This window comes from Urocitellus parryii, chromosome 3, assembly GCF_045843805.1.
Source record: "Urocitellus parryii isolate mUroPar1 chromosome 3, mUroPar1.hap1, whole genome shotgun sequence".
Lineage (NCBI taxonomy): Eukaryota > Metazoa > Chordata > Mammalia > Rodentia > Sciuridae > Urocitellus > Urocitellus parryii.
Window position 1 is genome coordinate 4,551,745 of NC_135533.1, and position 26,123 is coordinate 4,577,867.

General features: G+C 43.7%; 1 protein-coding gene and 1 long non-coding RNA gene across 5 annotated transcripts; one reads left to right on the top strand and one right to left on the bottom strand.

Moving 5' to 3' along the window:
• Positions 1-4,454: 4,454 nt before the first annotated feature.
• Positions 4,455-25,270, top strand: LOC113200429 (uncharacterized). Of its 4 annotated transcripts, XR_013343382.1 has the most exons (4): positions 4,455-5,032; positions 7,554-7,664; positions 22,920-23,001; positions 25,040-25,270. It is a non-coding gene; the product is annotated as an uncharacterized LOC113200429 (long non-coding RNA). The 4 variants fall into 4 exon arrangements; XR_013343381.1 differs by lacking the exon at positions 22,920-23,001; XR_013343380.1 differs by lacking the exon at positions 25,040-25,270 and having other exon boundaries at positions 22,920-23,378.
• Cct8l2 (chaperonin containing TCP1 subunit 8 like 2) lies at positions 18,497-20,167 on the bottom strand. The gene has a single exon (XM_026413837.1). The coding sequence runs from the start codon at positions 20,165-20,167 to the stop codon at positions 18,497-18,499; it is 1,671 nt and encodes a 556-aa protein (XP_026269622.1).
• Positions 25,271-26,123: the final 853 nt, after the last annotated feature.

Sequence of the window (26,123 nt, forward strand, 5' to 3'; positions counted from 1 at the left end):
GCCCTCCCTAAAGAAGTGTACTTAAGCACTGCTCAACCCCTGCTCGGGGCTCTTGGCCGCTCTCCCTTCTTGAGTGAGCCTGGAGCCCCAGCGCTCTGGATTGGATCCTCAATAAACCCCCTTTTGCTGTTGCATGAGTCGGTCTCTTGGTGGTCTCTTCCTCTGATGTTTGCCAGACCCTTACAAGTGCAAGCCTCAGAAATGTCAAGACATGGTTGTTGTCATCATTACTGTTACTTCTGTAGCCTTTGGGGAATTGTTTTTTGTTTTGTTTGGTTTGTTTTTTTAACCAGGGATTGAACTCAGGGGCACTTAACCACTTAACATCCCCAGCTCTTTTTCACTTTTTATTTTGATACAGGGTCTTGCTAAGTTGCTTAGGGCCTTGCTAAATTGCTGAGGCTGGCTTTGAACTCATGATCCTCCTGCCTCAGCCTCCCAAGGTACTGGGATTACAGGTATGTGCCACTGTGCCCAGCCAGGAATATTTTTTTTTCTTGTATAATCTTTCACAATTGATTTCTATTCTTAGGTTCTATTAATCAAGACTTTCAGTGATATTTATTTGAATCAAGGAAAAAAATTTTTTTTTTTTTTTTTTTTTTGGTTACTGGGATTGAACCCAGGGGTGCTTTATCACTGAGCTACATCTCCAGCTCTTTTTATTTGTATTTTGATACAGGCTTAAGGCCTTGTTAAATTGCTGAGACTGACCTCACCTTTGATCTACCTAACTCAGCCTCCTGGTTGCTGGGATCATAGGTGTGTGCTACTGCACCTGACTCAAAGCAAGGATATTTTAATTGGAAAATAAAGCAGAAAAACGTGAGTTCCATTTTTTAAAAATTGAAATTTTAATTTAACTCAACCTGACCTTTTTTTATGCCTAGGAAAGAAAATGATGGGATACATCTAGTTATATATATCACCAATAATTTTCCATTTCTCAACTCATATTTACCTAGAACAAAAGCCTAATATCACCTCTTCTTATGTCTACTTTTTCTGTGGCAAAATCTTTCCCAAGTTTGTGTAATCTAGAGTGTCCTACAAATACAGATTCCAGGAGATTAAATAAAGGGCTGTGCTGAGCCCAAGGTACAGAGAACAGCAGGTTGTCAGCTACAGCAACATATAACCGGGCAAGAAATAAGCCACATCTGTCTAATTTTCAAGACAAGCATGCTGGCTTTCTGCCACTATGATATTTTTTTTTTGGCTTAAAGTTTCAGAGGTTTCAATCTGTGGTCAGTGGCTCCATCATTTTGAGGCCCATGGCAAGGCAGAATATCATGGCAGGGACTATGGTGGAACATGCTGCTCGCCTCAGGGAACCAACAAGCAGAGAGAGACAGGAAGGAGCCTGGGTCTCAGCAGCCCCTTCAAGGACACACACAAATGACCCAACTCATTCCACTATCTCCCAACAGCACCACAGGCTGAAGAAAGAATCTTAGTACGCAGACCTTTGGGGACAATCAAGATCCAAATTATAACAAGAAGCTACAATTCTGGGGGTGTTGTTTTGTTTTACAGTAGTGGGTATTGAACCCAGGGGACCTACGTTTCCAGCCCTTCTTATTTTTCATTTTGAGACACAGTATCGATACACTGCCCAGGCTAGCCTGGAACTTGTGACCCCCCTGCCTCAGCCTCCCAAGTCGTAGGGGTTACCGATGTGTGCCACCATGCCCAACTACAAGACTGTATTTTTTATCTCCAGTCTCCAATTTTTTGGAATCTTAGAAATCAATTTCAAAATTTCTAAATATTGTGAGACAAACAAAACACATCTGCAGACCACTGGCTTGTAACTTCTAACTCAATGTATATTCATTTCCCCTTCACAGAGTATTTTAACCCTTTGGATACAAGCTGAATTCAACCACCTACTCCACACAGAGCTGCCATGAGGGGTCTTCACCTGAACAGATACACCCACCCATCTCCCCCTAAGAAGTTAGGAGGGTTCCTTCTAGTCCAGGAAATGCACTAACAATTGAGAAATAAAACTTTGCCAAGATATTTTGGTAGGGAATTATAAAAATCCTCCTTACAGAAGGGAATTACACATGAAATGTTTAGGCAAAACAGTAACTCCATTTATAAGGGCAAATAATTCCCCAAATCTATTTCAAAAGAATTTGCTAACAAGGGATACAACAGAAGAAAGAATTAAAACAGAATGTTTCTAATTTTCATATTTGAAGAGAGAAATGTAAGGGTTTTTTAATATAAAATTGGAAATTAAAACCATGTGACACATCATATCAAAACATTATACCCTCTGTTAAAGGATTGAAATATACCCAAATGCAGTAAGATGATTGTTTTAGTATTGCATTTTAAGTTTTATAACTCTTCAGTTTTACTTATTATTGTAATATATCCGGTGGCCAGATCCCAGCCAATGATACAATATACTATTCTCTCTCTTTGACAATATCGACTTTGTTATTATTGACAGTATCATGGTTTATTTGTTGAATAAAAACATTTGTGATTTTATTGTCTCCTTAGTACAATTAGCATTAAAAGAGGGGCTGGGGGATTTGGGGTGTAGCTCAGTGGCAGAATGCTTGTCTAGCACGTGTGAGGCACTGGGTTTAATCCTCAGCATCACATAAGAAATAAATAGGTATTGTGTTTCCATCTACAACAAAAACAAAAACAAATATCACCTCTTAAAAAAAATAAGTGGCAAGGAGGAGTAAGAAAACAACCTTCAGTGGGAATAGATAACCAAATCTTGGAAACAAGAAAATAAATAACATTTTTATATACCCAACGTTGGGTTACAAATTGGTCAAAAGAGAGGACAACTATTCCCTTTGGACTATTGGTTGGCTTTAAGGAATTTGTTGTAATGAAGAGATAATAACCACACCGGAAAAGGCTTCTTTTGTTTTGTTAAATTTTAATTTTTATTAAAAAGGTCAGTCTTCCATTCCTACCCTTTACTGATTATACTAAACTACAAAATAATATCGTAGTTCTTCAGTACAATCATGCTCATTGTTTCATGCTGAATTTAATGTTTTAAACGTTAATACACGAATTTGACATATACACATTCTGTACACAAATAACCTGTACTTTTCTTTCTTCCCGATGTGTTGGATAAATGTTTTTAAATAAAGGCTGGATTTAAAACGAAATAAAGTTCTTTTGCTGATTTGGTAATGTTTATAAGTTCGGTAAAAAAAATATTTCAAAGCACATCATACAGATATTCACTATTTGTTGGCTAAAGATACGTGTTTGAGCGAAAATGTTTTTGTGCCATCTCACTGTCCTACTGTAGGAGACACCGTAAATAATCCCTGTCGAACATTCAAACTGAAGTCCTTCTAGAAAGCTGGCCCTTAGATCTGCACAGTTGGTGACTGTAATTTAACAGTGCGTCACCCTGCTCTGGGGACATTGACGTTATTTGCACGGCCAAGTAATGAACGTGAAACAAAGCGTCGCGCTACTGACCCTCACGCCGAGGCCAGGCCGACGCGCACCAGGACCCGTGCGGAGCAGCTCGGGCACCGCGGGCAGCGCCGCGGGCGCCTGCGTCCACACCCACCGTGGGGCGCCGCGCCGAGGCGGCCTCCCACGGGGACGTGCGAGACGGGAGGGCGGCACGGTGAGGCCCGCGCGGACTGCGCCAGGAAAGGCCGCCGAGCTCCGCGCGGCGCCCCCGGCACCCAGCGCTGGCCCGGACCCGCGCGCCGAGGCACGGCGCCGTGGAGGAGGCCGGTGAGCGGCTGGGCCCGTCGACCCTCCGCGCGCCGCCTGGGCCTCGGCCCTCCCTGCCCGCGCGGATCCCTCCGCGCCAAGTAGTGCGCGGTCGCGCGCGGGAGAGAAGTGCGGGGCCCGAGCGCCGCGCCAGGCCGTCGCCGCGGGCCTCGGCTGCCGGGCAGTCCCCGGGCCAGCGGCCCTCAGCGCGAGCCGGCGCGAACCAGGGCCGCCCGAGCCGCGGGGCCGGCGGGAGGGAGGCAGGTGTCCCGCCCCGCCCCCACCGCCCCCGGCAGGAAGAGGAAGGGGCCGCGGCCAGACCCGCGGGCCACCCGCCGGGCGGCGCAGGGCGGGGGCGCCCTGGCTTGGGGAGGCGCGTGACCTAGTTCTTCCTAAAGTGGATTTGACAGGTTGTCAGTCGGCTCCCCGCCCCCACCGCCTTCCGGGTCCCTCTCCCCCGCGCGCCCGCGTTCCGGCTCGCCCTGGCTGGGGCCTCGCGCCGCCGGGCGCCCCGCCCTCCCTGCTCGCGCTCCCATTGGTCTCCTGCCGTCTGGCACCCCGCCCCGCCCCGAGCCGCCCTTCGCTGGCCGCGGGCCGCCTATCGCCCGGCTCGCCTTCCCATTGGCCTCGCGCCGCCTCGTGCCCCGCCCTTCCCCCCAGAGCACCCTCCCATTGGCCTCGCGCCGCCTGGCGCCCCGCCCCCTCCGCTGCTCCCTCCCCCGCTGAGCCCGGCTGGTCGCTGCGCTCTCGGTTCCCGCGGGCTTTCCTGGCGACGGCCTCCCCCCTTCTGTCCTGGGGTCTTGCTCCTCTCCCTCTTCTTTTCTTCACGTCTCTCCTCTCCCTCTTCGTTTCTTTACGCCTCTCCCCCTCCTGCTTTCCGCCTGTTCCGGGAGCCGAGCCCGGTCGCCTGGCTGCGCCGTGCAGCCGAGCGAGGCCCCCAGGTCCCTGTGGAACTGCGCTCCCCCTGCCTCCAACTCCCTCCATCATCCGACGTGTTCTTTTCTTCACTGCTCATTTCTTTCTTCCCTGAAATAGGAGGCAGCTAGTCCCTTCTCCATTCTCCTTGTTTTCAGTCTGTACTGTTTCTCCCTTTCGCCACCCCACCCCACTCCTTGGTTTCCCCCTTGTCCCCGCCCTCCCACCTTCTCCCTAAAATCAGCCCGATGGAACAGTGAGAGGGCGAAGATAAAAATGGCAAATGTCAGTGTCAACACTGTTATTGTTTTTGGTTGCTGAAACGGAAGATGAACTGGAATGCCCAAATCAACTCAGACCCAGGACCAAGATTGAGTTCTTAAAATTGCAAGTGAGACTGCAACGACAAAGTTAATTATGCCAGCAAAATTATCAGCTTTTTCAGGCAGTGGGTGGGAGCGTTTAACTCTTATTTTCATTGTTTGCAATATTGAAAATGGGCTGAGGTTCGGGGCCAATCTGCGCACAAGTCATTTGGAATAAACAGTAGAAACGAGGCAGATTGGCTGGGGGTAGAGCCCAGTGGTAGAGTGCTTGGCAAGATCCTGAGATCAATTCCCAATATTGGAAGAAAAAAAAAGTGTGTGTGTGTATGATACAATGAAGAAACAAGTAACTTTTATTATTATAGTGGAAGATCTTAAATGTGATCCCAGGTAAGACTCCAGATGGCAGCTCATTAAAACATCCAGAAGGCGGAACAGGCACGTATACCTTTCCATCTACCACGGGCGATTTCACAAACCTCCCAGCTCTGACCTACTAGGCCCAGCCTTCTGGGACCCTTGTTGCCTTTCCAGTCTCACTCATTACATTCCAAGCACACTGAAGACCTTTCTGCCCAAACATTTTGTGCCACAGGGCCTTTGTATTTGTTATTTCTTTGCCCTTCGGACCACCCATGTGACTCAGCTCATGTGTCAACTCAGGGAGGCATTTCTTTCTTTTGCTTCTGTACTGGGTATTGAGCCCAGGGGTGCTCTACCACTGAATTACATCCCTGCCCCCTTTTAAACTTTTATTTTGTGGCAGGGTCTCATTATGTTGCTCAGGCTGGCTTCAAACTTCCATCCCCTACTTCAGCCTCCTGGGTCTCTAGGGTTATAGGTTTGTACCACAGGTCAGACTCAGGGAGGCATTTCTTTCTTTCTTTTTTTAAGAGAGAGAGAGAGAGAGAATCTTTAATATTTATTTTTTAGTTATCGGCAGACACAGCATCTTTGTGTGTGGTGCTGAGGATCGAACCCGGGCAGCACGCGTGCTACCGCTTGAGCCACATCCCCAGCCCAGGGAGGCATTTCTGATAACTGTGTCTAAAGTAAATATCCTCCCTGCCCCCAAACCAGGTACTTTCTGTTATATTACCCTGTTATTTCCTTCAGAGCACTTAGCACAGTCTGAAATCATCTTGTTTATTCACTGTGATGGCCTGTTCCCATTCTCCCTCCCACCATTGAGATGTGAACTCTTGGAGGCAGGGGCCTTCTCTCTCTCTCTCTCTCTCTCTCTCTCTCTCTCTCTCTCTACTGTGTCTCCAGGACAAGGCAGGTGCTTAACAGTCCTTGATGAATAATAGCCACATTTGCTATAATCTGATGGACTACCAAATTGTCCTTCCTTTCAGATTCTGTCAAAATTGTATAGTCATATCTATAAGGAAGAGAATTTGGAAAATAGTTATGTTCTTTGTTAATAGACTGTTTCTTTGATTTCCTTACTTTACTTCCTGCTATTCCTCAATGAGGAGGAGAGTGAGAAACAAGGCCTGTTGTCCCAAGGCTGCCCTTTTGCCCACTTCTTCTCCAGCTGTTCACAGAATGGAGTCCCTGGCCTTGCCCTTGCCTTGGCCCCAGGTGGGCAGATATTTGGCAGGCAGCTCCTTCCTCCAGGGCAGTCTCTGAGGCTCTTTGCTTGGCAAAGGGTTAGAATGGGGGGAAGGGAAGGAGTCCTGGTTCACTGTGACCATTTCTGGAACTCAGCTGCTTCCCTGGAGGTGGTAAGTGTCATCCCTGCAGGGCATGAAGAAAAGGGCTCCTCCCTCCTCTCTCCTCCCTCCTCCTTCTCCTCCCCCTCCTTCTCCAGCAAACTACTACAGTTCTATTCAGTAGCTAAGTCTGTCTGATCTTTCTCAGTGTGCTTGGAAATTGTCACATGCTAAAGCCAAGATAACCCCTGGTCAGTTGCTGGAGGGTTGAAATTTAGTCCTACCTATTTCAAACAGTCAGTGGGAGCTTGATGCAGTAACCTCCAGGGGTCCCAGTAACCTCATCTGCCTTTGCTTATCTTATTTGTTCTAGTTTTAGAGATAAACAGCTCATAGGTTTTAATTGCTAAAAACTATCATTCCCAAAAAGAATACTTGGCTTCCTCTCAGAGCTACAGAGAAGCAGCCAGCAAGAGTAGAAGCCAGTGCTTCCTAATGGGATGTCCAATAGGAGAGCGTGCCCTTCTGTTCCTGCATATTGGGTCATTCTGGCCAGTTCTGGGGAATGGAAAGTGTGGGGCAGGTTAAACCAACCCAAGCACATCCCTGAGGCAGAGTGGTGGGAGTGGGGATGGATCTGAAGTCTCAGTGCTGTTAGACAGAGGGGAGGGAGCAGTAAATGCTGAGGTGGTATTCTGCTGCAGGCCTAGAAGCACTTAGCATAGTACAGGGCACTTGCAACAGTTAATACATGTGAGGTACGGCTGTGTCCACAAAGGTGCCATGGTATGGGAATTAGCTGGCATTGAGTCATTCACTTCAGATCCCTAATCTGCCACTAACTACTCATCTTGTGATTTCAAATCATGAAATTTAAACAATTTTAGAAGCGGAGGAGTTCTTAGAGGTTCCTTTTGTTGTTGAACAGACTTCAAAATTGATCCTTGCAGAAGTTAGAAGTCTGAGTCTGAACTTCTTCCCCTGTGAAGTGAGGCTGACCTGGCCCTGACTACACTCAGGATTATGAGGATCAAATGAGGTAATGTTTATCTGAAGGGCTTGGGAAAGTAGCAAAAAATGCTATTGTTATGCAAAGCATTTTTTTTTTGTATTATCAATGTAGTAGTGATGCCTCATTAAGAAAGGGAGACTGCACTCAAAGGATAAGCTTGCTTGGCTCCAAATGAATAGCAGCTCTGAGATGGAGCAAAGTGTGTGTGTGTGTGTGTGTGTGTGTGTGTGTGTGTGTGTGTCCCAGGCATGGCACTTACTCAGTTGAGGTGGAGAAGATGGATGTCTGTAATTGAGGTGTGGTTCTGGTATCTCAGTGATGGCACTGCTTGATACGTCCTGCTTCCTCAAATGTTGAAGTATAACACCAAAGAAGCACACTGAGGCAGGCAAGCGTAGAGAGTAAGAAGCTCCACTAAAGGATAGTAAAATAGACTTCTCCCAGGGGGAAGAAGAGGAGTCCAAGGCGGAATCCGTGGGATGAGGAAGTCCTGTCCCTTTCTGTCTGAAGTTTCCCGGGTTCTGCATTCTTCTCCCTTCTCTTGTTCATTTCCCCTCATCCTGTATAGTGACTGGGGGATGTTGGTGGAATGGCCATGGGGTGGGTGAGCAGGTGGGCTTGAAGGGCATAGGTGGGTTGCTAGGCTGGCAGGGAGCAGCAGCCCAGGGGGCTTTGATGAGCAGCTTCCTGTGGCTCAGGAGTTGTTTAATTAGCAACCTTTTTTGGGAGGGGGAGTATCAAAGGGCTTTGGAGACATGAACATTCCATTCTCCCAGGGGCTGTTTCCAATTCTCAAACTTGAATCAGACTCTGTTTTCTCCATCAGACTCAATTTACCTACCTACACTGACTACCTGTCTTTAAATCTGGCTTCACCAGGAGGGTGTGCCTGGGAAGGCCCTGAGGATAAGAGGCTGCTGTGGTAGGTGGCCACACATGGAAGTTGTCCTTGAGTTACTGACTTGGGAGGACATGTCAGGGCCAGGAAGAGGCAGCCTGTTGCAGAGTTTCTTACAGTTACCTTTTGCCACCCTCTTAGATCAGGTCCTCTGAAAAAGAGGTGCCAAGAAGATGGTCATGCCGGAGATTTATTGGGGGGAACATAATCCTGAAGAGAGCTGGAAGAGGTGGAGAAGCTGACACTGGCCCCAACGCCAGGGATGGTCGGCAGCCTGGGAAGAACAGAGTAGTGCAGAAGGCCTCAGCTGCAGTGCAGTTCTGAGAAGGCTTGTGCCAGGCAGACCACCAGGGCCCAAGCCACCATCAGAGGAATCTGGCAGGAACTGACCTTCTTTATTACCGCTCAGTCCCTAGTTGAGAACAGTCCAGTGGAAGGAATGTGGTGGTGGTGGATGCAGAGGACATAAGCCAAAACTCTCACCAATGACACTTCCTGCTGCAGAACCAGGAGGGGTGTTTTCAGTGTTGCCAAACCATCTCATGAGTTTCAATATGGCTCCACTCATTTATTCATCAGGCTGTCTGCCATTTGTTGGTTGCTGTGGCAAATACACATAGGGCCCTGTCTTTCCCAGCCATCTTCCAATTTTTCATATTTCTATTTTAGTGAATTTTTGTTTCCTGTGTTGGGGATCTAACACAGGGCCTCATGCATGCTAGGCAAGTGCTCTACCACTGAGCTACACACCCAGCCCTTAATTTCTCTCTCTTTATTTTTTAGTTGTTGATAGACCTTTATTTTATTTATTTATATGTGGTGCTGAGAATTGAATCCATTGCCTCACACATGCCAGGCAAGTGCTCTACCGCTCAGCCCCAGCCCCAGCCCAATTTCTCATTTTTAAGTGACAGGTATTTCTAAATGTCAAGTTTCCTTGCCTGCTGACCAAGTTGAATTCTGGTATCTGGGTGGGTCTGTCCTTCCTTCTTTTTTTCCTTCCTATGATGATTGAACCTAGTGGTGCTTAACCACTATCCCATATCCCTAGCCATTTATTTATTTATTTTGAGACAGGGTCTCACAAAGTTGCTTGCTTGTTAAGTTGCTGAGGCTGGCTTTGAACTTGTGATTCTCCTTCCTCAGCCTCCTGAGCTGCTGGGATTACATGTCTGTGCCTTTGCACCCAGCTTCTGGGTATTTCTTAACACTGGGTTAATAATAAATGTTAAAATTGCAATAATATTTTTTTTATAATTTTAATATTTTTTAGTTTTCGGCAGACACAACATCTTTATTTGTATGTGGTGCTGAGGATCTAACCCGAGCTGCATGCATGCCATGCGAGTGCACTACCGCTTGAGCCACATCCCCAGCCCAAAAATTGCAATAATAAACCCAGGTTTACCCTATTTTGTGATCAAAACATAAATAGCTACATTTACTTTCCAACCTTCCATTGTTTCTTTGCAGAATGAGAAGAGATTTTAAACTGTCAGCACTCCTACACACCATTAGATTGGTAAAGTCCCAAATAAGAAAGTTTCTGAGTATTCAGTAGATAGTAAAAGAGGAAAAACTTTCGGGGGAAGGGTACCAGGGATTGAACTCGGGGACACTTGACCACTGAGCTACATCCCCAGCCCTATTTTGTATTTTATTTAAAGACAGGATCTCACTGTGTTGCTTAGTGCCTCGCTAAGTTGCTGAGGCTGGCTTTGAACTTGAGATCCTCCTGCCTCAGCCTCCCAAGCCACTGGGACTACAGCTGTCCGCCACTGACATCAGGAAAAACTTTTTGAAATTAAATAGTTGAAGTACTCAATAAAGATTAAAAAGAAAGAAAGGAAAGGAAAGCAAGAAGAGGAATTTAATTAATTTAATTTATGAAGAGGAAATTCAGATCTTGGGGAGAAAATCAGAAACCTCTTCCCAAAACTGCCAGGAAAATTAAATTTTTCCAAGATGAAGAAGAATAGGGCTGATCAATCATTTCAGAAGCCAGATAGGGAACAAAAGATAAGCAAATTAATTATTCCTGCTAATGTGTACCTTAGAAATTGATAGAAAGGTAGAGACCATAGGAAAAGAAATGAGGAAAAGGGTGAGAAATGTGCAATTAGGGTTTGAAGTAAACCAGTGTAAAGATAAAGAATACACAGAAAATTAATATGGGAGGAGGGAAAAAAGCAATTGTAACAAATAAATGTATGAGAAATAGAAAATGAAGGAAAATGCAAAAAAAAAAAGATTAATAGGAATAGTTCCTCTGGGGAAATATTTATATTTCTATATTTTAAAACATTAATCACATGCCCACTCTATTACATAGTGCTGATCATGTCATCAGTATAAAATAAAAATCCACACAAAAATAGAAAAGCTTAGCTTCTGACTATGGTTTTATCACATCAGACTTGTGGATTGTATCTTCATAGTGTAATGTTGAACAGCTGAGTAAAGACTTAAATTTCAGCCAGGCCTGGTGACACATGCCTATAATCCCAGCAGCATGGGAGGCTGAAGCAGGAGGATCACAAGTTAGAAGCTAGCCTCAGTAACTTGGTAAAGCTGTAAGCAACCTAGCAAGACCCTGTCTCAAAAAAAAAAAAAAAAAAAAAAAGACTTTAAATTTAAGTAACATCTGGGTATATTTTGAAATGTCTTCTAGGGCTGGGGATGTGGCTTAAGCGGTAGCACGCTCGCCTGGCATGCGTGCGGCCCGGGGTTCAATCCTCAGTACCACATACAAACAAAGATGTTGTGTCCACCGAAAACTAAAAAAATAAATATTAAAAAAAAATTCTCTCTCTCTCTCTTTAAAAAAAAAAGAAAGAAAGAAAGAAATGTCTTCTAAATTTTGGAATTAAGGCAAGAATAGATTTTTCTGACATGAAAACCTAATGTAAAAAAGGATCCAAAGTAGTTTTGGAAACTTCTTTCACATGAAACAGCATTGCAGTCTTGGTTCATGGGTTGTTATACCTTTTGTTTAAAAATTACACTAATATTGGGCTGGGGACATGGCTCAACGGTAGCATGCTCTCCTGGCATGCTCGGGCTGCTGGGTTCGATCCTCAACACCACATAAAAAAATAAAGATATTGTGTCCACCTAAAACTAAAAAATAAATATTAAAAAATTACACTAATAAAATTAAAATAGAAGTTTTTCAATTAAAATGCATGTAGGGGTGAAATATGAATTGTGTAATATTTGGGTCTTCAACAGGCAAGTCTAAGATTGGCTGATAGATCTTGTTCTTTTCTGGAAAGGAAATGTCTTCAGAACTCGGGGTGCCTGCTGAGAGGACAAACTTGGGGAAAGCAGTCACAGTAGGGACCTCTGCACTGCAGGCTTCTGGAGTCAGTGAGCACAGGAGACAGTATACATAAGTGCCAAGATGATTTTAAAAATTGATGTTAATCTGGATGTGTAAATTCTTTTTTTTTTTTTTTTGGTACCAGGGATTGAACCTAGGGCGCTTAACCGCCGAGCCACATCCCCAGCCCTACCCCTCCTTTTTAAAAAAAAAAAAAAAATTTATAGTTGTGGATAGGCAGCATGCCTTTATTTTTTATATGCTGCTGAGAAACAAACCAAATACATCACACGTGCTAGGCAAGTGCTCTGCCACTGAGCTACAGCCCCAGCCCATCCCCAGCCCTTTTTTTATATTTTATTTTGAGCAGGATCTAACTAAATTGCTAAGTGCCTCACTAGTCTGCTGAGACTGGCTTTCAACTCATGATTCTCCTGCCTCAGCCTCCCGAGTTGCTGGGACAGTAGGCATGCACTGCCGTGTCTGGCAAGTTTTTTTTGTTTTTTGGTTGTATTTTTGGTTGTTGTTTGTTTATTCTAGAGAGGCAAATATTTCCTGAACTCTCTGGGATGCACTTTCCTTTCTGATGCATTTGGTCAGTTGGAAGAAATTTCTCTGGGACCTTGATTGATTGATTGACTGATTTCAGTGCTAGAAATTGAATCCAGAGCTTCTCACGTGCTAGATAAATACTCTACCACTGAGCTACATCTCTAGCCGAACTGCCATTTTTGACACTGTATAATGTTTAAAATTGCATTTCAAATATGTGCTGCATGACAAAAAAAGTACCACTGTTTTGCCACCTGGAATCTCGTCTATTTAGCAGTGATGTAGCTGATGTCAAACTCTGGTGGTACTTTAGGGAAGGCAGTTTCTGACTTCTTTGTTCAATATTCACATTCATACAGTTTAATTTTCAAGGCTCAAACTACAAATGTGTAGAAATGTGTGCAGCTATTTTTCTATAACTAAATAATCTCTTTTTTTTTGGAAGTTTATTTATTTATTTATTTTTATTGGTTGTTCACAACATTACAAAGCTCTTGACATATCATATTTCATACATTAGATTGAAGTGGGTTATGAACTCCCAATTTTTACCCCAAATGCAGATTGCAGAATCACGTCGGTTACACATCCACAATTTTACATAATGCCCTATTAGTAACTGTTGTATTCTGCTACCTTTCCTATCCCCTACTAACTAAATAATCTCAATATTTGGATTTATAGTCCCTGTTCGCCTAATGGCAGAATTCTTAGTCTGCTAAATTCCAGGCAAACATAATCCTTTCATGGTTTCATAGTTTTTCTTGATCAATCCTAACCTTAGTCAAATTAATTTTTATGGTGCTGGGGATCAAACTACATAAATTATTTTTTTTAAACAACATTTTTATCCCTTTATTTATATGCAGGATCGAACCCAGTGCCTCACACATGTGCTCTGCCACTGAGCTACAACCGTAGCCTCAAATACATCAGTGCTTGATCTCCACCTTCTCTTCTTGTTTACCCATCTTGTTATCCATGGACTGACACAGCATTTTGGTGTCCTATGGTCAGTGCCTGTTCTGCCTTTCTTTTGCCTCTGCTTCAGTTTATAATTCTTTCTCTTCCCATGACCTTGAAATGCCCTTAATTTTCAGGGGGCTATACCCTCAAGTACCTGGCACATGTTTCTTGGGGCCAGGGAAACCTGCTATTCTCTGAGGCTGTAAGGTGCCACAGAACATTCTGCCAGCTACCTTCTTGTCCATCCCACAGATCATCTCCACTGCTCTGCCACCCTGTGGGCAAGGGAGCTCCCCATGGCTGAGAATTGGAAGCAGAGACTCACCTCTGTTCTCAGACCCCCAGCCTTTCCTGGAAACTCTGTGGTTGTTCCCCATGTCATCCTTAGAACCACTGGAAGTTGAGCAGGGTCCCTTCTCAGATTCCTACCACCAGCTCCCATTCCCTGCCTGACCTTCCTCCTCTTTCCTAGTTAGGGAAAAGGAGGTTTAGCCTGTATGTTTGTGGTGATGGGGTTGGGGGGCCAGCATTTGATGTTTTGGGGAAAAGAAGTCTCAGCTATTTTTGGAATCTCGGTGTTGAACCTATCACTTACTGATTTGGGCATTTTAATAAGGACCACTTTCCCTTAGGTAGCGGCAGGCTCTTAACTAGGTAACCAAGAATAAGGGGAAATTTTCAATAAATCCCAGTGGGAAAGAGCTTATCAACTAATATTTAACAGCATTACCTCCCTCACATTTATCCAAAAAGGCTAAAGCAGAAATGGAGCGGTCTGGATGCAAATGTGCCCATAGTGTCAGTCCAGCCCATGCTGGACACAGGCAGGAGTGAAACGGAGGCGTTCTTACGCTTTGGTGTTTGCCTTTCCTCCCACTCAGATGCCTCGGCTTTGGAGCATTCTGGGTTTGCTTCTCTTGTGCATCTCAGCTTTCTCCATTCTGTAACCTCTGCACCAGAGGGTCCTTAGACTGGCAAGTCTGGAAAGTGCAGCCTCCTCATAAGGGGCTCTCATGAAGGGGCTCATTTAGCTGGGTGCAGACCATATAGAGACAGGACAGCACACTGCAGCACCCCGTCGCTGTTGTGTTGTTCTGTTTTGAATCATACTTCTTTCCATGGTTGGGATGGATGCCTTTTCTCATTTTCCCAGACTCCAGTATGCTCATGGCTGAAGTCTGCAATCAGTGCTTTCTATCAACTCAGTGGACCAGCTTCTTGCCGCTCACCAGCCTCCACCACCAACACGGGCTCCCAGCTCCTTCTTTTCCCCAAACTTAGAAGTGTTCATTTTTGCTCCCTGTTTTTTCCAAGTCTCATCCTTTGCTCTCTGCTGGGCAGATCAGTTCATAGCACCCTGGTAAAGCAGTGTTGTGAAGCTGAGAGGGATCTGGGACAACAGCCAGGTCCCCCAGAAGCAGCAAGCTTTGTAGGGAATGTGCTCTAGAAGTCACCATTTCTGAAACTCGGCTGCTGCTGCACATCTTGGAAGAGGAATATGTAGCCAAGCTCAAAGCAAAGGTATTTGGAGAATTGAAATCTTGCATGCCAGGAGACCTTGATCCATAACCTGAGAAGCAGATCTGGATCCAGTCAAATTGAGGTCAAATTCTGATCAACTTCTCCACAGTCAGTAGAAGAAAAAAGCAACTTGATGTCTGAGTCATATGTTTGGACACTAAAGATGACATTCAAGGGGATACTTAAATTCTAGGCATAGTAAATATATAGTAGATAGGGGTTGTTGCTTAAGTCAGTGCTTCTCAAGCTTTTAGATGCACACCAACCCCAGAGGGTGAAGATGGGGACATCTGAGTGTCTGCATTTTTTTGGTACTAGGATTTGAACCCAGGAGTGCTTAACCACTGAGCAATATCCCCAGCCCTTTTTAGTTTTTATTCTGAGACAGGGTCTTGCTAAATTGCTTAGGGCCTCACTAAGTTGCTGAGGCCAGTCTCGAACTTGCAACTCTACTGCCTCAGCCTCCCAAGTAGCTGGGATTACATGCCTTTATCACCATGCCCAGCAGGTGTCTGTGTTTCTAACTTGCTCCATGCTGATGCCTATGGTTCACAGGTCATATGTTAAGTAGCAAGACCTTAGAAGATAGGATGCAGATGACCCTCAACTGATGCTAAAAGAAATCTGAAATAAATTGGGGCTCAGTTGCAGAACACTTGCCTAGCAGGCACAAGGCCCTGGGTTTGAGACCCAGCACAGACGGAAGGAAAAGAAGAGAAGGAAAGGACCCATCCAAAAATGTGAACATGTTCAACTTATAACGCTACACTTGGGCTCCTTCCCTAAAGCTCTTTCTGCTAGCTGCCCAAGGAATCACCTTTGTTGTCATGTATCATTCCCTTCCCTTCTGGAATAGTTCATCTTCTTAGAATATAAGAAGGATACACCAACCCTTGGCAGTTCATGAAATTTAAGATCTGACCTGCCAGGGATGGATGGGAGGCAGGACAAATCAGGAGATCTCAGTAGCACAAGCTTTGGGACCGCCTCAGGATGTACCACAACACACCAGAATTCTCTGTGTCTCTACAAGTTTCAAGTTTTGGTCAGGTGTTTTATCTTCAAGCTCTAACATAAATGAATTAAATTTGTGTCTGTTATACCTTTTTTACCCCTTGTATGGCATCCCTTGATGTTTATTTTTTTTTGAGGGTGGGGGACTGGGGATTGAACCCAGGTGCACTTTACCACTGAGCTATATCCTCACCCATTTTTATTTTTTGAGATAGGGTCTCCCTAAATTGCCCAGGCTGGCCTCCAACTTGCAATCCTCTTGCTTTAGCCTCGCAAGTCTCTGGAATTACAGGTGTGCACCAGTGTGTTCGGCTCTTAATATTAATCTTAACTTGCTTTTATATATGTATAAGTGTGTGTATGTGTGTGTGTGTGTGTGTGTGTGTGTGTGCATGTGTGTATGTATGCACACACCTAGGGGAAAAGAAGATGGAAGTGAAATGGCATAATGTGACTTCCCCAAAATAGATTATTAAAAAGTCCCTGGTATAACACTCTTAGGACATTTAAAATATTCTGCATTATATGTGTTGGCCAACATGTGTTTGGGATTTATAACTAAAATGTTCTCTGTGAGCAGGAGTGATCTTTATATCTTCACAAAATAAGCTTGGCTTTTATTTTGATTTTAAAAAATTCTAATTGCTGTATTTCAAAGGGCTGTTTTTAGACAGAGTTTCTCCCTAATCATAGGGATATGTGTCTGGAAATATCCTCAATAGAAGAATTCAGGATTGGGGCAATAAAATGATGAGTAAGAATCTGGGTTTCGTTCTTTTACTTACTAAATGTTAGTCAACTAATTTTTCTAAAGCTCAATCATGTCTTTGGCATCAGAGCAAGTGTCAAGTTTCTTATAAATTTGTTTTGATGGTTAAATAAAATTCACATAAAATGCTTTTGAACCGCTTTGAAAAGTTAACCGTTTGTGTTATAACTATTCTTATGGAACTTGAGACTTCCTGAGAAAAATAGGGGGGAGTTTGAAGGCAAGAAATAAATATGAAAGCACTTAAATTCACTTAAATATAATGATAAAGACAAAAACCAATAAAAATATATCAACAATGTCTTATATTTCTTAAATTAGTAATAATGAGTACAGTTCTAACACCTCCATTTATCATTTTTTTGTACACATATTTTGTATGCCTTCAGGATTTTTACTTCTTTAGAGTTTCAACAGAATGTTTTAAATTTTGTTTGGCTTTGTGCCAGCTAATCTGCATGCTATAAGATGTTTGATTCCTGAGTCTGACTCTCTCCAAGTGTCCAAAGCTTTGTTGTTTGATTTTAACAGACTGAAGCTTTTCTTCTCCTAGACACTGCCCTTGGGTTCTGTTTCTTTCACAGAGAGGGAGATGACTTGGAGGGTTAGAGTAGAAAAGGCTTTGGGTAACAGTATTGACCCCACAGGGCTCCACTGGACCCCTTTACTGCCCAGGAGCATCCAACCCTAGCCCTGGCAGTTGCTGTCCTGCTTATACACCGTGAGCACAGAACTACTGGGCATGTGTGTGCTGTGTTGTTTTTAATATATTCTATTATCTATGCCAGAGTGATTTGTTGTTGTTGTTGTTATTTACCTTTATAGTGCTGCTCATTGAACCCAGGGCCTTGCACATGCTAGACAAATGCTCTACCACTGAGCTATACATCAGCCTCCATTCTTTTTTAGAAACAACTTAGCTTTCCACCTGCCCATCAATTTTCTGCCTTGCATATGCCACTGCCAATAAAGAAGTCCTGGCTGCACTGCCTTCCCTGGCCATCAGGTCTCTGGGGCCTTTGGAAGATGCGTCCTGGGCCCTCCACTCTGTGGTGAATACTCACTCCCTGTCCCACACAAACTACTTGACCAAACTGGTGGCCCAAGCTTGCTGGGCTAGTAGGGAGCCAGATGGTAGCTTCAAGCCTGAGCTTAAACACATGTTATACATAAAATATACAAACACATATCCAAACATATAAGTATATACTTTAAATATTATGTATTAGGGGCTGGGATTGTGGCTCAGTGCATGAGGCACAGGTTCAATCCTCAGCACCACATCAAATAAATAAATAAAAATAAAGGTATTGTGTGTCCATCTACAACTAAAAAAAATTTAAGATATTATGTATTAAATATATGTATAGTCTAAAAATGGTATTTCCTCTTTTTTCCAATAATCACAACAGGAATGACTGGCCACTCCTATAAGCTGGATATTTTCAGAGTACCAAAGTGGCATCTAGACAAATTTACATATATTAGAATATCATTCAGAAAATACTCACATCATGGTTGAGAAGGGATTACTGCCTCGCATCCCCAAACTCAGGCACTCAATTTAAAGATCTTATTAGAATTGAATCCTGCTCTTATTATAGAAAGAAACAGAACCTGATGGAGAGAAATAGGAAATGAAAAAGTCAAGACTTGAAAAGGAAATCGGTGGAAAAAACTTTTATGTTCCTTCATGTTTTTATCTAAAGAAACTGACTCCCAAAGTACGAAACCCGGAGGAAATAAATAAGGCAAGTATCTATTTTGGGGGGTGATTAGGCCTTCCTTGGCAATCCCCCACTTTATTGAAGATGTTGCTACTTGTACATTTGAAGGATTTTTTTCCTTGGGTGAGACAGGCATTCCTTGGCCTTCTTGGAGTCAGGATTCAAGATCTGCTGATTCAGGGAGCTGCTCTTGGCCACCACAATCTCATCTACAGTCACAAGCTGCAGCACTGCTTCAGCCACTGCTTGAAGTCCTTGGGCTTTGGCCGTTAGGGTGTCCCACACCCCCTCCTGGGCCACATTTATTATCCCTTCAGTTCCCACTCCAATTAAAAAGTTCCCAGCCTGGTGAATTCCACTCATTTCTGCCATCACCTGTGAAACACCTAAGCCTGCATTCTCTGCCAAGGTTTTAGGAAGAGACCTCAGGGCTTGGGCAAATGCTAGGAATGCTGGACCGTTTGGCCCTTCCAATTTGCTTCCTTTATCTGAGAGCATTCTGGCCAGGGCCATCTCCACAGCGCCAGCTCCTGGAAGCAGTCTGGGATCTTGACACAGCTGGAAATAGGCATCAATGCCATGGTAGACAGCTTGTTCTGCACCCCGCAGCCCCTCAGCTGTGGCACCCCTGAGGACCAACGTGAGGGCGGGGGTGCCCACAGATTCGCACTCAAATAGCACAGCCACACCGTTTACCAGCTCCTGTCTGTAAATCCGATGGCATCTCCCTGGCTCCAGGGGAGGAAGCAGATAAGTTAGCAGGGGGGTGCCCAGCACCTCACTCAGATAAGCCACCTCCTTCCGGGACTTGGCTTGAATCACCATGATGCCATAATTGTCGGCCAGGATGAGGGCTTTCTTATCAATGTCCCCCCATACCACTGCCACATTAATACCTCCAGCTGCCAGCTGGGCTACTTGCTTTTCTAGTAATTGATCGCTTTCTGTCATAAATTTAGTTAGGTCATTGGGGTTAGAGAGATGGGCAGTTGCTGGTGCATTTGGGTTGGCAGGACCAAAGGGACAAACAAACAGAGCCACTCTGGCACCAGTCAACACTGCGGTCATTTGACCACAGGGTTCTCCGGATATTGCTAACCCTGGGAGGAGGTGCGAATCCTTCAGGGTCCCTCCACGCAGTGTGCACACTCCAACGCGCTCAGGCTTGAAGCTACCATCTGGCTCCCTACTAGCCCAGCAAGCTTGGGCCACCAGTTTGGTCAAGTAGTTTGTGTGGGACAGGGAGTGAGTATTCATCACAGAGTGGAGGGCCCAGGACGGATCTTCCAAAGGCCCCAGAGACCTGATGGCCAGGGAAGGCAGTGCAGCCAGGACTTCTTTATTGGCAGTGGCATAGGCCTCCCGGAGCTGGGTGCGAGGAAGCCCCGCCCTCAGTAGGTGCTCAGCCTGCTCCAGCAGGGCTTCTATCAGGAGAACCACGAATGCGGTGCCGTCCCCACTATTTTCTGCCTGTGTTTGGGCTGCTTCTCGGACAAACCTGGCTGCTGGGTGCTCCAGCTGCAGGGCCCTGAGGATGGCAGCAGTGTAGCCCGTGCACACAGTTTCCCCATTATCTGTTACTAGGAACTTCTGCCGGCCTTGGGGGCCATAGCAAGGCCGGATGACACTGGCCAGGGTCTGGATTGCAGCTGTGCTGCTCAGCAGGTTTTCTTGTACCCCTCCTGGAGTTCTTCGGCTGTCCTCCAGGCTGGGCCCCAGCCTCTTAGGTAGTTCCAGGGCTGGAAGGACTCTGCTGCCCATCGCCTGGAAGAGGGGACCCCGTGGTCTGTAGAGATGCTCTAGAGACAGCAGTGATCTTTGAAGCTACTCTGGGGCTCAGTGGAAGCAGGAATCAAATGCCCATTACCTGATACGTGAAGAAGTCAACCTGGAGAGGCACTCTGGCTCAAGTCCAAGCATGATCTGCAGGAAGCTCAGTCCTAAAACCACCCCCAAAACTGATTCTGTAAGGGAGCTGGGCTCTTGGGGCTTCTGACGCTCAGTAGCTGAAATGGGATCTTTAATTGATGAAATCACAAAGTGGCAAATGGAACTAGTGGTAGGGAATGAGGTCACAGAAGGATGGTTAGAATTGGGAGGCCCTACTGGCAGGCAACAGCCAGATCTTATTGTCCAGCTGTGGGGTCCACATACAAGGCCAGTGTCATCCAGCCTTGCTCCAGACCCCAGAGTTTCTTATAAGCTGGGGCAACAATGAAGAGGAAATGAGACAAAAATACCTACCCATTTCAGATTCCCAGCAGCTCTGGGGGCTCTTTTATTTGTTTTTGAAGGATAACAGAGAGATGGTGTCTGTGTTTTGTTGTTTTACTTTCTTTTGGAGAGCTGTGTAACTCTAGTCGTGTGTTTTGCTGTCTGCCTGCTTTGCCTTTTTGGCTATCTTATCAGCATGTGCCTGTTTATCAGGTTCCTTCAGGTGTCTGTGGGTCTGCTGGCCTTTAAGGTTGCCTGTGGGAGGCAGCAACAGTGTATGTACCTGTGCAGCAACTCCCAGTGCCAGTGATGTCTCGGAGCTGGAACAGGCAGCTCACAAAGGAGGGGAAGATGCTGACAGCCTACAAGTCATAAAAATAGAAATGGCTCCAGAGGGTCAGGGTGGTGGAAGACCAGCCTGACCCTAGTGGTAGCCCTGAGGCAGAAATGCTAATTGCCCTTCTTACCCTCAGCCCTTGGGATTTAAGTCCCTCTGGGCTGGGGCTGCAGCTCAGTGGTGGAGTGTATGCTTAGCATGCACCAAGCCCTGGGTTCAATCCCCGATAACACACACACACACACACACACACACACACACACACACCAAAACTAAAAGAGTTCTTGGGTTCCATCCCACCAGTGCAAAAACAAACACCCACCAAGCAACCACTCAAAATAAAGGCAAACAACAAAAACAAAAACTAGACAAAACAATCTGGGCTGGGGTTGTGGCTCAGCAGTAGAGCACTCGCCTAGCACGTGCAGGGCCCTGGGCTCAATCCTCAGCAACACATAAAAATAAATAAAAATAAAAAACCCCCCACAATGTAGGTCCCTTCCTTTCACGTCCTGTCTTTCCTCCTCCTCCCTTTCCTCATACAGAATAATGATGCTTCTTTAATTTAACCAATGTTTCTGTAGTGCCACTGTGTTCAGCACAATGAGAAATACAAAGATAGGAACTTAGAAACTATCAGTGAAACAGATTTGAACCTAATGAATCCAGCATTTGATGGGGGTTAAGGAGAGTACCAGGTGGGACTGATGAACACATCTATCCATTGAGTTAGGGGAAATCGCCCATTTTTCATTTGGAGAAAATTCTGTTTACTTTGTTTATTGGCCAACGTTCTAAGAAAAAATAGGGCTCTGAAACTGACGACACTTTCCAGGGGTAATGAATGATAGGATGGTGGGTATTAGTTTAATATTTCCACAGAGGAAATGACTGCAAGAAAGAAAAGGAAACATGCCATAATGAAAGTTCAATACAGCTAAGGTTAAAAAGGAGATCATTTTGGAGGGGAAAAAACATTTTTCTTTGAAAATTTGATTGCTTTTGTAAGATCATTAATATAATTTTAAAAAAAGTATTTAGAGGGGCTGGGATTGTGGCTCAGTGGTAGAACACTTGTCTTGAATGTGTGAGGCATTGGGTTCGATCCTCAGTACCACATAAAAATGAATAATAAAGGTATTGTGTCATCTACAGCTAAAACATTTTTTAAAAAAGTATTTAGAAAGTAAAGGTCACTTGGGATCCCAACCTGGAGATAACTATTTTTATTTTTTGATGAACATTTTTACTTTACATGTATTATATGCATGCATAGGTAACAATTTTAAATAAGTAGACTGACACATGTATGCTATTTTGTAATTCTTTTCTTCACAACATTATCCTGGCTCAGAGAATGTTTCTAGAAAAATATTATTTTGTCTGAAGACCATGGACAACTATTTAGATCTCTGCCCCACCCACTTTTGTTTTCAGTACTTGAGAATGAACCTAGGGGTACTTTCCATTGAGCTCCATCCTCAGTCTTTTTTATTTTGAGACAAGGTTGCCCAGGCTGACCTGGAGCTTGTGGTTTTCTCTCAGCCTCCTGAGTCACTGAAATTTTAGGCATGGCTGCCACATACCTGGTTTGACTTCTTTTGATTTTGGATACTCCACTAAAAACATGTCCAGGTTTCTGAAAGCCTGTGATACCACCAGGTAACAAAGGTTGGTAATGAGGCAAAGATGACTTGCTGGTTTTATGGAAATGTAAAATGTATCGACCAACACAAAATGTAGCAGAGTACACCTGTATACATTGTCTATAAAGATACAGTTTCTTTCTTTCTTTGTAATAGACACTTCTGTAAAAGATGGTTTAGCTCTCTAACATTTTCATATCCAATCCACTTATTGTACAAAGTTGACTAATTGGGAAACGAAGGCAGATAACTGTCACTGTCTCCACTGGGCTTAGAGGGTGGGTACAGGCAGTTAATTGGGCCCTTTCCTTACCAGCAGTGAGAGCTGTGATTGGAGAAGGCACAAGGTGTAGCCACATCCAGGGGAACACTGAACCGTCTTCATGCGGAAAGCAGAGGTGAAGGATGGAAGTGAAGTCTTAAATGAGAACTGAAGAAAATGGGGGGGAAAAGGAGGAACTGGTCAGATGCAAAGAAGAGCATGGGGCAGTACGGTAAAGTTTGTAGTCCATCAAACGTAGTCCTGAAGATTGCAGCTGGTAAGGAGGAAGCAGGTGGGGCGGGGGAGGCAAGCACTTTTTGGAGGGTGGAGGGACTCTCCACCCATTGAACCAGGCCAAGTAATCTATATTCCACCTGAAGGGTTGTGGGTGAGATCTCGACTGTTTCTCATGCAAGAGTGTTCAACTTTATGTATGATCCTGTCCTGTGTGACCATAGAGCACAGAAGAGAGTTATCCTCTTAGCATTGTCAGTGAACACCGAAGATAGCTGATCTCGTCAATTAGGCCCCAAACTGTGTTTGTTGGACTGATTTTTTTTGATGTCTTTCTACACAGATCAAACCAACCACAGAATTACCAAATCTCAATTTTACTTTTTACTTTGTGGATATTGTCATTATTAAATTCACTTTGGAGGGTTTTATTCATCCTTCAGGTATATAGATTAGATGTAAAACAAATATAAACAATTTTTCATGCCAGGAAGAGTCTACATATGGTTAGGCCATTATATACATTTTAAAATATCAATCAATCAATCAATCTATCTATCATCTTTCATAATCTAGGCATTGGGGCACTTCTGGAGATGGAACCCAGGGCCTCCTGCATGTGAGGCAACTGCTCTATCACTTAAGCTACATCCCCAGCCATCTTAATAATATATATTTTTATCTGCTAAGATGTGTAAGCATTATTATAGGCTGCTTGGCAGTTTACTGGGCTGAATGATTTCCCTCCAAAAATTCATGTCCTTGCTGCAACCTCTGAATGTGACCTTATTTAGGAATAGAGTTCTTTGTGGATATAATTAATTAAGATGATTAACCCCAAGGGTTGGGATGCACACCAGCCACTAAGAGAAAGGCATGGAAGAGAGTCTTCCTCAGAGCCTGCTGGAAGAAACCAGTTCTATAGATACCTAATTTGTATTTCTGGCACCTGGAACTATAAGAGAATAAATTTCTATTGTCTTCAGCCACCTCAGTTTGTGGCACTTGGGGATGGCAGCCCCTAGGAATTTAATACAGTGACTTGAGTGCGTAAAAAGATGATGAGCATAGGAAAGGAGTGGGACAGGAGAGCGGGAGACCTGGTCACTTGAGAATTTCTAGTCTATTACACTTGCCAGCAGAATGTTTTCTGTACCACTCTATTGTGAATAGACACAGACATCAGCTCTGGCTTCCCTAAATTATGGTCTTGGACACAATGGATGTAATTTTTTTAGTGTAATTATTATTATTATCATTTTATTTATTACTGTTAATGTTTAAAATATAAATGACATTATTTAATATAAAAATCAAAAGTTTCTTCAATTGGTAAAAGAAGTCCACATTAATTAGACAATTCATTATTGGTGTTATCTTTTTTATATTTTTTAATCTGTTCCAATTAGTTATACATGACAACAGAATGCATTTTGATTCATTGTACACAAATGGAGCATAACTTTTAATTTCTCTGGTTGTACATGATGTGGATATAAGTATTTAATCTATTTGCATGTTTTTCTATGATTATTTTCTCATTGCCTCCTTGTCCTTTTTGTTTATCATTTTATACTCCTGCCAGGCTTAAAGTAGAGACCCTCAGAGAGCAAGACTCATAAGAAGCACTGCACAATTCCACTTATGCTTCATACTCTCATACTCAAATAAATTTTGAAGATTATTGTTCTGTTTGTTTTCTTCTCAGTTTCTTTAAGTTTTCCATCTCAAGGGTAAAATATATACATTACTGAAGTTTCTTTTTCTATTCTTTTTTTTTTTTTTTTTTTCGATGCTGGGGATTGAACCCAGGGCTTTGTGAAAGCTATGTAAGCCATTAACACTGAACTATATCCCCAGCAAGGTTCAATTTTAATGCTAAAAATATGAGTGCAAAAATGATAATATCTAGAATTTAAGTTTTTATTTATTTATTTTAGAATTTAAGTTTTCACCTATCCTTCCATGGCTGTGAAATTTTGGTTTCAAAAACCAAGAACTACCACAAGAACAGCAATGAATCTTGATGAACTGAAGACTTTTAAGACTTCACGGGAAACCAACAAGAGATGGAAAACATCAGTAGGAAACTGCGGAAGAGCTGCAGGAATAGTTTCATATTCACTAAAAGCAAAACAATAAAGACTGCACTCTAAATAAAAATCATTCAATGACAATTAATAAGCCTTCAATTAGTAAGACTGGACCTTTCTGTGAAGTTTTATTCACTGTCTCTTGTTTGCTAGACTCTCAAATAATCTTCCCTCTTGTTCTTATTGCAAATAAAAGTCCCACATAGTCCCCCACAACATTTAAAATATATATGCATACACTTGAAAGAGTCCAATTATTTCACTTGTTTAAAAAGCTTTTTGCAGTTGCATTATAGTTATTTCAACTATTTTAGAAAATTGTTATAAAGTAAAAGTCCCTTGTGATGCAGTCCTTCAGAGGTGATTGTTATTAACAGTTTAGTGAATATCTACCATGTTTTTTAAAATGCACATTTAGAATGTACTTATTAGAAAGTAGACATTCTAATTTTTTTTAAAAATTGCATTTGATCCCTCTTCCAGACACTCATATCTTTCTGACTATATAATCTGAGGAACCTCAGCTACATGATTCCTGGATTTTTGCCATGGAGGTCTCAGAGCTGTATAATTTGGATGATTGAGATGGAAAAACCTCTGGAAAACCTTTATTTGTGTTGAATAAGTATTCCTTGAATCCTTTATCAGCACCATGGCTTATATTTTATTTGCTCTGCCCATGGTAACTTCATGTCAATGAGTTGGCTATCGGCTTTGTGAAAACAGATCCCAGCTCCCTGTATGCTCAGTGGTCAGAGAAATGGAGATGTAAAGCCAGGCTTACTCATACATCAGCCTTTATCTTTCCCGAAGTATCTCTACACACAAGCTCTATTGCTACACATCCATGCACTCTACCCCATTTCTGCTCTGTCTTTATTTCCTTTTAACTCTCCAGCAGTAGTGACTTGCAATTTGCATATACACATCT